The following is a 15,880-nucleotide window of genomic DNA, read 5'->3' on the forward strand; positions in this document are numbered from 1 at the left end:
CGTGTCCTAACAGCGAGATATTGCTCTTGTTTCATCGTGGTGAAACAACAGAGATTAGCAGCTTCAATTAAAAAAGCAAACAAACGGGGCCAACCCAAAAGGAAGTGCCCCACCCACCCCCTCTCATGATTTTAGAGAGAAAAAAAACTGCCTTGGTTTTCTTTAGGGGCACACTAATAATTATCTAATCAAGCTTTAATGTCTGTGGCTGGAAAATGCCCAAAAGCTGCCAGAAATGGTTCTTATAAAGCATGTATGAGGCTTCCTAGCAAGCATAATTTTTTATAGACAAAATAGCCATGTATGACAAGTCTACAATTATTACCTAAAGGTGTGTTGCTGTGATTGTGCAGCAGAGGGAGGGAATGGAAGTGTAATTTCCAACAGAAGCTAATTTGTTGTTTTGAAAATATTGACTCATTCTGTTTATTGCTTACTTTACTTGTTGCTTTTGAAAATTATTCTGTAATTCAGACTTGTGCACAGAAGCAATAACAGTAGATCCTGTTGAAAAGTGTAGTTAACATGGAGGAGTGTTATGTAGTCAGATTTGTAAAGGGAAGTTGTGAATGGACACAAAGGAGTGCAAGTCTTGAAAGTTTAGAACTACAAACCTGATAACATGAAAATTCTTGCTTTTTCTTACGTTGTTGGCCTTTTTTGTTGTGTGTTTGCCCCAAAGGTTATGTATTAAGAATAAAGCACCTGAGAGTTGCTGTGATTTTACTCAAGGCTGTGATGCTAAATTTAATCACAAAAATGTAGTCTATTTATTTTGCTAGAATTTTCATACTTTTTCCACTTGTTTATTAAACCAGTTGTCAGTTTTCGTATGAGAAATGTGCAAGTTGCATAGTGCAGCTGGATAATTCTTTGGTTAAGGGGGTGAGTAAGACTTGCAGTGGGGTTATTTTCTAGCACCCAGGCACCTGTGTGCATCAACTGTGTTCTGTGCTTCATTTCTTTGGTTTTAGGCTTTGAGCAAAGTCTAACAGATCGTTCCTTATCAGCCACCACTTCTGCTACTCAATAGTTTCAAGTGGCCTGTGAAAGGAGTTAGGAAAGCAGCAGAAGTGGTGCTTGTTTATTCTAAAATAGGAGCTCGTCACACCTGAAACCACCTTCCACCTCCACCCCCCCCAACTCTCCTCTTGTTTTCTGCTTTTGCCAAAGGTAGCAGTGCCCATTGAGGACATGCAGAGGATTCACCTGCGCTTCATGTTCAGGCACAGGTCGACTCAAGAGTGTGAGTAGGGAATTCTTACTGTGGGCAATTTTAATTTGTTGGTGAGTAGCCAGCTGAAAGTCTTTTTTGCTTTGCAGCCAAAGATAAAGGAGAAAAGAATTTTGCAATGGCTTACATAAGGCTGATGAAGGAGGATGGAACAACTCTGCAGGATGGCATCCATGATTTGTTAGTCTTAAAGGTATTGGCTCGATTTTCTTCCTTTTTTCCCCTCACAGCACACTTCTTTTCCACTGTTTTCTTTGACTGCTTTGCATCTTTACTTAGTGATAGACTGATTTTATTACTCTATCAAAGATAATATGCTTTTCATCTGAAAAAAATGCTGTAACTTGTCCCATGTTCAGTAAATGTTGCTCTGAGTTTCAGTTAGAAATTATTTAAGAGCAATTAGAGGGGTTTACTCTTAGGACTTTTTCACTGATATTTTTGGTTTTGGCCATCTGCAATATAGAGAAAGTTCCCCCCCACCTTGGAGAATGGTGTTTAGCAGGAACTAAGAACCAGAAATCACTCCCAACACAAAAGAAACTTCTCAGGGCTCTTCTCAGTCAACTGGGTTGCTGTGATATCAATAGCAAGTGTGATGCATCCAACTAAATCAAGTTGCTTAGGTAATCCAAAAAAAAAGATTGATGGCAGTGTGTAGTTATTTATCTTCTCTTCATTGAAAATTGATAAATACTGAGACTGGAAGGAAAATAACCATCACATGTGACAGTGTGGGTAATGTTGGTTATGAAATTCCACCTAATTCATTTCTGCATCAGCCCAGTAATTTTTTCTTAAGTGACAGCATGGATGAGAAATGCTAAACAGAGTTGACCTAATTTATGGTTGTGAAAAATAGACAGATTTTCTGACATATGTTTGCCTATTCTAGTATTAAAAGCAGTAATTGTAAGCTGTAAGTGTTTAAAGCAGTCATACATCTGGCCTCTCAAAACAAGGAATTTGAAAACTGCCAATTTTAAACAGTGTACTGTATTTTTAATGCCTTCAGGCATTGGATCTTTTTGATAGACTTTCGAATCAAAATTTCAGGTCTTTTCCCCATTGTCTGTCTAAATTGTCTCAAAAAGAGGAGGTCAGGAGTTTCTTTTGGTTCCAGAAACTCTGAGAGTCCTTATTTGGCAAGCTTGATACAATCAGACATGTTAGTAATGTTTTCTGGTTTGCTGCATAAGGATTTTGCCTCTTGTCTAAGTCTCTTATAGTCAATTTTTAACTTTACCTCTTTTTTGATAGGAAGTAGGAACTGTACATCTGTGGTCACTGAATCAGATAAATACCCCAAGGCTTTAAAACATCCTTCTAGATTTTTGGTTTTGTAACTCCTTGTTTGTGCACATCTGTAGACTAAAGGGCTGCAGTAGAGTCATATCTGTCATGGGGTTGTAGCTTTATGTGACACCTCAAACTAATCAGGGAGATTTTCTGAAGTAGTTTTGTTAAAGAAAAACTCCATTCTGTAAACAGTGAGGAGCGTGATTTTTATTGCCTTTGCCTAAAATCACTCTCTTGTCTGGGGAATAATAAGTTGAGGCACAGAAAATATGTGGGGGTTGTGGCACAAAACTTGATGAAACAGAGGAGGGAAAAATACCTGTTGGCTCTCTGGTTTTGTACTGTTCATTCTACTGAAAACCATAAATACTGTGATACTTGTCACTTAGTTACTGCAGTGTATTGTCTGATTTAAAATTCAACCTTACCATGTCTTTATCTTTTATATTAAAGGTCCAGTCCTCAAGGTGATGCTCAATAGTCTATTGTGTTGCATAGGTATTGACATTTTAAGGAAAGATTGGCTCTTGTTTTTACTCTGCCAGTGATGTCACCCCTCACAGTCCCTTAGTGCACCTTAAAACACAGACCTGCATGATTTCAGTGAAGTATTTTCCCTGCATGCTCATTTCTACCTTTCTTTCTGACTAACACTGACTCCTGTAGGAGCCACACTGGGACTTGAGGATCCTTTAGTGCATTGGCTGAAGTGCATGGAAACAGATTTTTCTTTGCTTCTCTAGAAAACACAACATAAGCCTACTTTTAAAACCAGTGGCTTGTAGTATGTGATGGCTGGTATGTTGTTTTTCAGGGGGACAGTAAGAAAATGGAGGATGCTGGTGCTTATTTGACATTACCTTCTACACGTCAGCACGTGGAGAACAAAGGAGCAACCTTAGTCAGGAGCTCGAGCATCGTGGGGGGGCTCTCAGTGAGCTCCAGAGATGCATTTTACATTTCAACTCTGGTTTGTTCCACCAAGCTGACTCAGAATGGTGGGTATCTTCTGAGCAGGCAGTTTAGAAAGAAGACACTTGCAGCAGTTGATGATAATTTTAAAGTGAGTGCCTGTCCATCTGTGTTCCATCAGTGGGCTTGCTGGGTCTCTTGAAGTGGCGGATGAAGCCAGAGCTGCTCCAGGAGAACCTGGAGAAGCTGAAGATCGTGGATGGAGAGGAAGTGGTGAAGGTACATCTCTAAGTAGTTATTCCAATAACAGTTATTCTCCCTGTCCCTCCATACCGTGGCAGAGCACGTGGTAAATAGTTCCAAAACGAAAATGAAACTGGAGGCTCAGTCACAGCAAACACTGGAGCTGAAAAAACCTGATGGTTATACTTTGTTTTTTGATTGTCATGCAGTTCAATGCCTTTGTCAAGGATGGTTTGCAAAGGACATGAGCAAAGCTCTGCATTAGAGGGAGCAAAAAGCAAACAGCTGGACAGGATTGTTCACTGCTATCCAGCTTTATTCCTACTTGTTGCTCTCACATATCTCTGGTATTGGCTATGGGCTGTGGGGATTTGTGAGATTACTACCAAAACTTGTCTGCTTTCACTGGTAATTAATTCACTAGGATTCTTTTCTCCTCTCTATTGTTTTATGTTGCTGGAAATTTTGTGCCTGAATGGAAAATTCAATACCAGGAATATTATTTTGAACATTGTTGCTTTAGACAGATACACGTATGTCGCAGGTCAACTTTTGAGCTTGTGCAGAAAATTTTATAAATGAACTTGATAGGAGATGAAGGCAGTAATGGTAAAAATATTTTCTATAGTCTCTGTTCAGCTGGTTGTTTTTGTCTATCTGAAACATCACAAACAATTCCTACTGCTTTCTTTGTAGTTCTTACTATTAATTTATGTGTTGATATTAAAACCAAGATGTGCTATGTACCCAATGAAGCACTTTATTAATTTAATGAATATAATGTGAAAAAAAATTGTTAATATTTTGGAAAATGGAAGACACTATTACATTTATATCTTTAAATATAAACATTAAATGTCTCTGGAGAAGAGGAAGGAGAACTTTAAAAAAAAAAAAGGGTGGATTTTTTTTTAACCATTGTGTCCCAAGTCACTGGGATACTTTCCTTTGATTTAAAGCAGGCTTTGAATCAGACCACAGAAGTATGAAGAGTTTTTTTAATCATCATGTATATGTGAAAATAGCAACTACTAATCTGTGTCACTAAGGAAGTAGGAATGCAGTTTTAGAGAGTTATGTCATTTATATAATATTTTTAGCTTTTCCATAAGCTTTGAGCTAAGCATGTATTATTGATTGCTCATGTGTCTGAGGATGTAGGTTCTTAAAATTAAAGAAACTAGAGCCTAAATCCTTGGAAGTGTTTACTGAATTAAAGTGATGTTTCAGTGAAGGTATTAAAATTCTAATTTGAGAGAAACCAAGTCTGCCCTCTGAAAAATGACTTGTGAGGTTTTCAAGTTGAATTGGTCACCAGTTTGTCCTTTCATGTTCTTCTGTAGTTTCTCCAAGACACGCTGGATGCCCTGTTTAACATCATGATGGAACATTCCCACAGTAATGAGTATGACATCCTTGTCTTTGATGCACTGGTAAGAGTCAGCACCAAGGATTTCATTTGTCAAAGCAAAGAACCTGATAAGTTTGAATGAGCAATCAAGTTGCTCATTTGGGGGAATTAATCTTTAAATCGCTGCAGAGCAGATGGAATATTACTAATTGACTGAAAACCAAGTTTCTTTAAAAACCCTTAAACAGTGAATTATCAGAAATATTTCAGAGGGCTAACATTTAAATTTGAAATGTGACTGTGGCTAATTCTGTCCATGTCTGTTTAGATCTACATCATTGGGCTCATTGCAGACCGTAAATTCCAACACTTTAACACTGTTTTGGAAGCCTATATCCAACAGCATTTTAGTGCAACATTGGCATACAAGTAAGTTTGTTTTCTCTTTTCTCTCTTTTTCCTAAACCTCCACCATCACATTAAAGAAAGTAAATCCTGTTTGTGACTTATCTGCTGTAATGAATGGTGACTGCTGTTTGGATGTTGCTGTTTGCTTATCTGGAAACAAGCCTGCCTCTGAGACACGTGTGATTATAACTGGAATTAATGAACAAATAGCAAATGATTCGGGGTTAAATGATTCTTTGGCATTTGTTGGTTAAATGATTCTTTGGCATTGAATTCTGTGGTCTGGATTTTGCTGTGTCTGAGCACTTCACCTGTATCCTGTCAAGTTTATCAAAAGATACTTTGCTGTAAAACCTCTCCCTTTATATCCCTGGCCTTGAGCTGAAAAGCCTGAAGTGAGGACTTGAGGATGTTCTTAACCCATTTACAGAGGTTTCCACGTGTTTTTTTACATCAAGCAAACTCAAGGGGGAAAAAAAACTCTTTGGGAACTGTCAAGTCTTCCTATGCGTTTGAGTGTGATGTTACACCAGGAGGGTTTCAGTGCAGTGAAGTGGAATTCTGGTATTTGTTATGTGTTCTGCTGTGAAATGGAGTTTTAGCATTTGTTACATGGTCACGCCAGTGGGCAGGTAGACACACTTGTGGTGGAGTTTTTTATTTATATTTTTTTAAGTTTTGGAACTGCCAGACGATGCCCAGAGAAGAAGACATGGATTCACAAAACAGGGTAAAAACTGGGGAGACGTATTATCCAGTAAATTTAATCCTGGATTCCTACTTTATTTAGAAAAGGTTTTAGCAGATGATTGTAGGATAAAGTGGCTGAATTATGAAGGAAGGGAACATCTTTAGTTAGTGCTGATCTTGGGGAAATGCTCTAACAGGGTGAATGTGGTTTTATAATCTACCTGAAGCCTTGTTCTGGCAGCTTAATGGGGTGTCAGATTGAAGCAGAACTGTAATTTGGGATATGAATAGTACATGGAAGACTTGAGCTGAAGGTTTGGAATAGTTGAGGATATCTTCTAGTGTCCTGAGCCGAATTTGCATGTTCTAACTCAACAGCAAATGCCCCACAAATCATGCACTGGGCCCTGAGTTTGCTGGAGTTGAAAGGCAAGCAGTGCCCAACCAGCCCTTTCTCACCTTCCAGGGAAGTTCAAGTTGCATTATTGGGCTCAGAGAGCTCAGGTGCAAACTACATGTCCTTCTTTAATCCTCTCCCACTCCATATGTAATTAGCACATGTAATTTAATGTGTAAATTAATGCCATGGTGAAGGAAGAGCAGGATGGGTACAGAACCTCTCAGAACAGCCTTGTTTGCATCAGATATTTCTAAACCTTGCCTGGCTGGCTCACTCTGTTTCAAGCATCATTTATTAAATAAACAAGTAGCTGAAAGTGGCCTGATTCCTAGTTAGGAAGGAAATACTGTGTCCCAGACATATTGTAACCATGTTATGATATGGTCTGTTGGCCAAACTGTTGGAATTATGTATTTATTCAGCTCCTATTTAGTCATCCCTTCGTCCTGGCTTTTCTGGGGTTCTGAGAGGACTAAACACTGACCATTGAGGCACCTGGAGTGGGCTGCCCTTAAATCCAATTTGGAGAAATTTTGTTACAGTTCAGAGAAGATATAAAGAAGAGGAAATGGAACCACAGAACGAATATAATGCCCAGAAGGCTGAGAGGCTGCAAACACAGTATTTTAGTCCTGAAATGTGAGTTAGACTGGGGATATGTATTAGTTACACAGAGAGAGAGGGAGTTTGGTTTTGTTTGTTTAGGGTAGGGGACAGTAAGCTTCCATTTTTGTACTGAAAAACCCTCCCAGTCACCCAAATCTTAATTCTTAGGACTGCATTAAGGTCAAGATTACATCATTAATATTGGTTTAATCATTTAAGATGGTTCTAGAACTATAAATGAAGAGACTGAGTTTCAGATGAACTTTTGCACTTTTGTAGCAAGTTGTGCTTTGAGCACGAAGTTGCTTTTGGATACAAAGTAAGAAGTGTTTAAATAAAATAAATAAACAAATATTACTGCGTGCTAGAATATTGTAATATTTCCTTGCAGTTAGTTCAGAGCATGGAGAGGTGTTTAATCACTGCTTGGTGTAGGGAGGCAGAAGTAGTATTTTGTGTTACCTTCTGCATGTTTATTACAAACTTCTATAAAAATGTTGTCAGGATTGTGTAAAGTTATGCTGCTGTTTGGAGATTTCACATTTCTTTCTTGCTTGTGCAGTTAAGAGTTTGCTCCTCATTTGTTTATACTGCCAGAATTTGTGCAATATGAATGCAAAAATACTTGCAGTACTGTTTGCTGTGTGTGCTTGACTGAGCAGGAACATTTACTTAGAGTGGGCAAACAAGTTAAAGAAGTTAATTTAAAAAAAAAAAAGATTACTTAAAAAAATGTTTTTTAACTTCAGGAAATTAATGACTGTTCTGAAGACATACCTGGATACTTCCAGCAGAGGGGAGCAATGTGAACCTATCCTAAGAACTCTGAAAGCGCTGGAATATGTTTTCAAGTTCATTGTTAGATCAAGGACATTATTTTCACAGTAAGTACCCAGGCTACTGCCATTTAACAAGCTGTCTAATATCAGGAATAGAAGGAGACCCGAGAAACAGAAAAGGCTGATTTTTAGAGCAGAACTGTATTTATTTTTACAAAGAAAACATAAAACTGGCAACTGGCCTAAGACACAGGCATCGCTGAGATATTTTTTGGAGAGGGAATGTTCACAAATCTGCTTTCTGATGCTCAGTGTAAATTCCAGAGTTGCATTTAGTAGTAGCAGCAGGTTTCAGAGGGTGATTTTTCTTTGTGTCAGGTGGCTTGGCCTAAGACCAGTGGACGGCCAAACGTTGCAACAGATGGCTGGAGACTTGTCCTTGAGAACACCGTGTTCAGCAGCTCACAGGGGGCACAGAACAGTCATTTTTTGTAACTGAATTTGGAGTTTCAGACCTCCAGTTAAGGAATTTTTAGGGAAGACTCCTCAGCCAGACAGAGGAGGTGTAGCATTTACAAGTGGTGTTCAGGTTTAGCTGAAAAGGAGGATGGGAGAATGAAGGAGGGGAAAACTGGAAGGAGAAAAACCACACCTGGGTAACCGTGTCCCCATAACTCACCTGGCCCTTAAAGACTCACCACACACCACAGACACATTTCCTCCCTTCTGCTTCATGGTTTTCCATTTATCCTTAGGTGGTTTTCCCCTAATGTTCTTTCTGATGTCCCTTTGGTTTAAGGAATGCAGTGGCAGAAGATAAGCAGTGGCAAACTCAGGTCTGTAGGCAGAGCAAAGTGACTGGATGTTCTGTTTGGGGTTGGCATCCAACAGAACAGAAAGGTGTTCTATTCTTTTGCTCAGTAGGAGCTCTAACATAATTTTTCTCTGTTATTCCACCACTCATTTCTTTAAAAAATCCATGTAGATTTATAGTTTTTTAATACTACGCCTATTTGATGAATTATTAATTTTTGGTTGAAGTGAGAGTAGATTCAGAAGGTAATTGCTGCTGGTAGGTAGTCCCTTAGAAATATCCTTGCCTCTAGAATTTACTATTTATAGATGGACACAGGTGAACACTGTGAAGCTCTATAAGGAAGGAGATGGTGCTCATGGGAACAGAACGTCGTTGGTAGTTCAAAAGCTTTATTTTATATTTTTATAAGAGGTGTCATGGCAAAAGAGGACATTTAGAGTCATGGGGAAGGGGATTATGGAAAATTTCCTGTATGGCTGAAGCTCAGAAGGCAGGGGTTTGGTTCAGAGAGAGCTTTAATCTCCATTTTAATCTCTAGTGTACATTGGCTAATGTGTCATAAATTAGGTGATTGCAGCATGTTGCATATTCAGGTGATTAGCTACACATATCTGCTCCTACTTAACTAGAGTCTGAAACTCCAGATTCACTGGACAATTATTATTTTAGGCAGTAACAGCTCTTCCAAAAACAACCAGTGACCAGAACCCCCTGGCACTGGATATCCAGCTACAGCTGCTGGCATCCAACTTTTTCCACTTGATTTCCTGGTCCTGGAAAAGAAGAAAATACCTAAAAATATGGATTAATATATTTTCTTCCCACGAGAAAACTTAGGGTTTACGATTAAAGTACTTCACTTCCAAGGGTTGACATTAACCTTCTTGGAGACATTTTGAATGAAGATATTTTGGAGATATTTTGAATGAATAGAGCTGAGACAGATCTTTAGATCATTCTCTCTTGATTTGGTGGGCTGCTTAAAAAACTGAGATGCCTTTTTGAAAGGTAAGAGACATTACAAGTTAAAAGCTGTGTAGGAATGACATAAATTAATGACATGTAACATTAGACATAAAATAGGAGACTTTTTATCTCGTTGTCAGGCAGATACATTGAGATAACCAAGTTACACTTAAATTTTCATTTGTTGGATGCTGTTTAAACTGTAGAGATATAAGGAAAGCAACATTCTTTTGCCTGCACTCAGCAAGGTTTGCACAACACAGACTCTGAAAACATCAAGTGTTTGTTTTCCTCCTTTCTTTGGCCCAAGGTTGTTTGTGGTGGTAAAATTCATGTACACCAATGAAGTTGTTTCCAAGCAAATGATTAGTTATCGTTTAAAATTTGCTTTCAGAACAAGTGTCTTTAATTGGTTTATATCTGCTGTTCCCTGTGTTGTGTAGAAATTGTTCAGCTTGAACCCCAAATAACAACCCTGAATTGTTTTAAAAGCCTCTAAAGCATGACACCTCCCAGATCTGAGCTTCTAAACCACAGTAAATTTAAATTTAATTGCAATTTAACAAAGAACATTGTGTCTAAATAGAAGCTAGGTGATTAGTCAGGAAATAAAATCATCATTCTACTTATAGTAAATTTAAAAAGCATGTTTAATTGATGATGTGTGACATTTTTACCTCCCTCCTTGTCCCTCAGGTTTAGTCAAGGAAACTTTAAATTTCCACTTGCATGAAAAAATGTGTTCAAGAAACCTCATTTACTTTTGTGGCAACAAAAAAATAGTCAATAAAAGTACCTTTATAGTCAATAAAAGCTGTATCAATACATTAGCCAAGTAATTTAATAAACATTTAGACAGAGACAGTCACATTGTTACAACTTAAATGTGCTTTGTTCCCATTGAAAGATAATTTTAAATAATGGCCATATAGCACAGTCTCCACTATGGGAGGAAAAAAAGAAATAATTTGACCAAAACATAAGCTCCTAAAATACCACCTGAAACCTAAGCTCCTAAAATACCACCTGATAATAAATGAGATGATTTTCTATATAAGTGTGCTTGTACTAAGACTTATTTGTTTCAAGATGCCTTTCAAATGTAATTTTTCTGGCATTTTTACTCAGCTTTCACACCTCAGTAGGGCCATCCCTCAAGCAGAGTATACTGTATATATGTATTTATTGGTTTTTCCTCTCCATACAACATTTTAGATGCTGGGGGTTTAGCAGCTTTGACTTTCACTTGTTGTAGCCAAAAGCTCTCAATTTGCCTTTAGTTCTCTTCAATTTGTGTTTCCCATTGAAAAGAAAAGCACGAGACCCTGGAATATACAGGACTTTAAAGAGATTTTTCTCTTCTGATGGAGCAAACAGAGCAGTGAGGGCACAGCATTTAGTTCACAGTGTTCTCCTCCCATTTCAGGATTCTCTTGTTGCCTTGGTTTTTTTTTTTTCTTACCTTGTTTTTCTTTATCTTTTGACAGCTGTTTCACACAACTAATTCCACATGTCCCCAGTGGGATTACTCTTTTTTCAGGCAGTGTTTAGTATTAATAACCAGTATGAACAACACAGGAGAAATAATCTGAGAGATTCCAACTTTAGGACAGGGAATGAAGAAATAATGAAGTGATCTCAATTTAAATGCACTTTTAAACTTTTAAGTGTCAAATAGAAACTTTTTTTTCCCTCCAAAAACCAGACTGGTTAGTGGGACCAGTAAAAATAGCTCTTTGAAAAAATGGCAATAGCAGCAGAAGACAGAAATAGTGATAATGTGTGAAGAATATTCTGGAGTAGCTCAGTTGTAGCGGGGGAAAAATAAATTTATTTTTTTTTTATTTTGCATATAAGTCACTTTGAAAGGGAAATGAGTTTTAGAAGCTCAGATCTGGGAGGTGTCATGCATTAGAGGCTTTTAAAACAATTCAGAGTTGTTATGTTGTGTTCAAACTGAACAATCTCTACACACTACAGGGAATAACAGTCATAACCCACTGGGGGAATATCTGTACACCAAATTGGATCAACTGCTGAAATATATATTTAATGTCCAATTTGTTACATTTAGGATGATGAAACTCTGTGATTCTGAAAGGGTAACCTGCTGCATCTCTCAACAGGTTATATGAAGGCAAAGAACAGACAGAATTTGAAGAATCCATGAGGAGACTCTTTGAATCCATCAACAACCTGATGAAAAGCCAACATAAAACTGCCATTTTGTTGCAGGTTGGTGTGTGCTTGGAAACCAGTTGGGTTTGGTTTTCTATATGGTTTTTATTTGTGGCCTTTTTATTTTTGTTCTTTTCAAATCGAGGAAAAGACGCTCCTAGGAAATTTATCCACTGTGTCTCTTTTGTAATTCCCCTCTATTGGAAAACCAAGTTGTCTAACAAAATTTGAAGCCTAGTCTGAGAAGGTCAGGGAAAAATACTTTTATAGAAATTTTATTAATGCAGGGAGTGGAAGAACCAAAACACAGGTGCTGGAATCTGTCAAGGAATCTAATGGTTTGAAGCCTCCAGTGGCTTCAAATGTTTAATTTCAATGTTTAATCCTTAAGTTTCTTCAAATAGTACTGAACAGGGATTCCACCATTTTTAGTTTGGAAAGTAAACTTTGTTGTATCAACTTTTTGGATTTAGGTTATTTAAACAACTGAAAATAGGATCAGGGCTTCCCGTTTACATCAATCTTAGTTATTCTGACACTTTGGAATCTGACTTTTGAAAGAAAACTGGAAAAGGAGCTATTAACATTACTAATATCAAATAATTTCTATGTATTTCTCTATTAAAATAGGGAACTGTCAAGGCTCTCCATAGAGTAAAAAGCAGATTTATTGGGCAGCAGGAATGTTGATGCTTCATACATTCTTTATTATTGTTGGGCTTGAATTTTCCTCTGGTTTTGTGGTTTGATTCCTTTTGATATGACTGAGACTAGAAGTGGAAGCCAGTGGAAAAGCCTTGAATAAAACCTCAGGTGGCTCATCTTGAGATTTGTATTATCTGACACTCTGCATGGAGTGTTAATGTGCAACTGCAAAAGAATCAAAAAAGTAAATACTGCTCTAATTGTATAATGCCATGATTACAGTAATATTTTAAAGGCATTTGAAAATCAATCAAATACACTCTGTTATTATTTGATAGTTCTATAGAGACCTTCCTGGGAGTATTTTATACATGTGAACACTGCATGGAAGTGTTAGGGAGAAGAAAAAAAAACATCTCTGGAGGAATACTGAAAGAGTTTTTATAATTATGTTTGCTCTTATGGTACTTGTGCTATCACTGTGTTAGTTGTGAATTGGATTTGGGATGATGCTCTCTGGGAGAGCCTGGATCTCCAGGTGGGTGTGAGGGATTGTCCCTCTGTGTTTCCTCTAATGAGCAGGGGAGTTTCTTGCTGAGTGACAAGAAATTATTGTAGGAAACAGTCTGCAAGTGTGGGTGCTGCTTCTGGAATGGCTGGTGGGGGTGTTTTGGAACAGGTGTTATTGTAATGCCAGTGGCAGGATGGCACTAAGTAATCCTGATTGTGCTTACCCTCATTTCCATATTTGTCTATTTAATGCTATTCTGAATATTACACCTGTTTAGCAAAGCTATATCTTTGCTGACGCCTGTAAGAAACAGCAGAGCCTTGAAAAGTCAACTGAGCATCTCTTAGAAGGACTAAAGAAAAGAAATCTGTGCTGATTTAAAGAGCATGTAAGTGTGGCTCAGAGGTAGACTGGCTATTGAACAGCTGTGCTCTGCTCAACGCCAGACTGAAAATTAAGATATTCTTTTCCTAATGAGTGCTGGCAGTTGTGAAAAATGGGTGCTATTTATTGATAACCATGAAGCACTACTGGGTTTTTAGGTATCTAAATCTGTATCATGTACCATAAGTTTTCTTTTTAGCAGGAACATTTTATGGCAGGTGTGAAATACTGTTTATACTGATTATATCCTAACTTTGCTGTTGTTCCCACTCCTGCTGACTCATACAGCTGTGCCTCTGGAAGAAGCCTGCAAAGAGATTGCTTTACACACAGTAAATAAAACCTGCTGCATTAATGTTATAAAATCCATACAGGAGAGGCATGGAATGAGACATGTCCCACTGTAGTTTAGTGCTGGCTGCTGAAAATAAGTTTATTGGGGGAACAAATATAAAATAAGAGTCCCTTTCACTTCATCAGGAGCTCCATAGACGTGTTAGCCACTCTCACCACAGACAGTATATGTTCCTGGGCCTGTTTGGAGGAGAATTCCATGATAATACTCCAGACTCCTGCTCTGGCAGGTGGATCCAGGCCAGAAAAAATGGAGATAATATCTGGTGAGGTGGAAGAGAAGGGAGTAGAAAGAAATTCATAAATCTGCCTCTGTGCCTAAATGCAACACTGATTTCCCTTGGGGAATTCGAGGTGACAGTGATAGATGCTGTAGCAGTGCAGATTTAACTTAGCAGAGTGAGGGACAGGCAGTTATTCAGTGATACCACAGACACACGGGACTGCAGAGGTGTCACACTCCACATACCCAGAGAGGAAAGTTCAAAGAGTCTGCTGGAAAAATAGAGGAGTAATCAGCATATCAGAACAGCCTTAAATCTGTCACAGTTGAAATTATCATTGATATGAATTAAAGTGGAACACAGATGGGTAGGACCAACTGAATGTGTTCAAGTAGATTATGGTCTGAAGATAATCAGAGAAGAACATTTTAGGAGCCCTGAAGAAAGCTAAAGTAATTGGGTTTCTCAGGATGTTGAAACTTAATGTGAACTAGTTTGCAGAACCTTGGAATGTGAATTTTTAACTCTTATTTCATCCGTGTTTGTCAAAAAACTTTTAAGGTTTAATTTTAGAAGATTTAAAGAATTATTTTGAAACCTGAAATGTCTTGGTCTCTGCTAATTTATTTTTTTTTTAATCATGGAACACAGTATTTTAGTCAGTAGTAATTTCCCAGTCGCTTTTACTGATAGAATCGTACTCAGACTTGTGCTGAATATTAATTCACTCAGGAGAAGATTGTTTATAAAATTACATCTTATATGGAACAGCCTAGTCAGTGCCAGGAGCACTTTATTGTTTCAATTTAACTTTATCTACTGAGCGATATCTTACTTCCTAATCTGTTAAATGCTGTATAAGGTTACAAAAAGTTAAAAATCTAATTTTTCAGTCCCTTGTTCTAAAACTGGCTGAAGTGAATAAAGGCTTTGACTTATTGTAGTGCCCAAGCTTTGAGAAGGGTAAATCTCTAGTTCTGTTTGTCAGTACTGTTAATGTAAGCTTGGAACAGCTGAAGGCTGAATTGTTCATTTATTCTTGGTAAACTGGAAATCCATGTTAGTCTAAAAGAGATCAGGAGTATTATAAATTCACCAGTACAAGCATGTGAGGGGTAAGGAGTCCTCCTTTTAAGAGTTTTTTACAGATTTTTCTTGCAATTATTTAAAATAATCATTTCCAAACTTCCACTGCCTTTCTGGCAGTAGCAATTCATAGATACTGGACTTTAACCTTCCTTTAATTTATTTTGGCAGGGATGATGTTACAGCTCTGCTGTGTTTATGCTGCTTCTCTGTAGCCATTGCTGATGGATTTTTGTAGTTTTTAGGGATACATTTTCATAAAGTCTGTACTTCTGAGGGATGGGCTCCTTGAAATCTGGAAATCTGAAAATAAATTTCCAGATCCTGCAAACAGTTTGGTGAAGGGAGGACCTGGGGGTGAGAGGGAGTAGGGGCTGGTCAGTGCCTCATTTCCTTTTCCAGAGCACTCAGGGGGAAAACCCCAACATTTCCAGCACATGTATTTTGTGCCCGTGCAAATCACCTCGTATTTCTGGGGAATAAAACTGGATGCGTGATTTTTAAATTTCAGATTAAGTGTTTTTAGAAGGTTTCACTGCTGACTCCTGGCTTGCAGTCTGTGCGTGTGCCCTTTCAGTGACCAGCCTGTGCTCTCAACCTTAATTTACAAATCAAGCCCCGGCTTCTTTTCCAACTGTTCTGTTCCCCGACTGCCACACCACATTTGACCTCCAGATGGTCCAGTCTGTTGCAAATGTCAGCTCTGCCCAGCCTGCTCCCAGGCACTGATTTTAGAAAGCACAACTCCCAACGCTCTGTGTGATCTCAGAAACATTACGTGACATGTTCTCAA

The 15,880-nt window shown here is 38.1% G+C and overlaps 1 protein-coding gene across 1 annotated transcript in view; it reads left to right on the forward strand.

Annotated features, from left to right (window-relative positions):
• Window positions 1-15,880, forward strand: part of DOCK2 (dedicator of cytokinesis 2) — a 164,451-nt gene that overhangs the window by 25,959 nt on the left and 122,612 nt on the right. Inside the window, exons 16-23 of the mRNA XM_039385240.1 lie at window positions 1,174-1,246; window positions 1,324-1,427; window positions 3,348-3,531; window positions 3,627-3,724; window positions 5,032-5,121; window positions 5,368-5,468; window positions 7,893-8,027; window positions 11,832-11,940. Of these exons, the coding sequence (XP_039241174.1) occupies window positions 1,174-1,246; window positions 1,324-1,427; window positions 3,348-3,531; window positions 3,627-3,724; window positions 5,032-5,121; window positions 5,368-5,468; window positions 7,893-8,027; window positions 11,832-11,940 (894 nt within the window). The remainder of the gene's footprint in view (window positions 1-1,173; window positions 1,247-1,323; window positions 1,428-3,347; window positions 3,532-3,626; window positions 3,725-5,031; window positions 5,122-5,367; window positions 5,469-7,892; window positions 8,028-11,831; window positions 11,941-15,880) is intronic.

This window comes from Pipra filicauda, unplaced genomic scaffold (assembly GCF_003945595.2).
Source record: "Pipra filicauda isolate LSUMZ 115617 unplaced genomic scaffold, ASM394559v2 scaffold3_size10097308_pilon, whole genome shotgun sequence".
Classification (NCBI taxonomy): Eukaryota; Metazoa; Chordata; class Aves; order Passeriformes; family Pipridae; genus Pipra; species Pipra filicauda.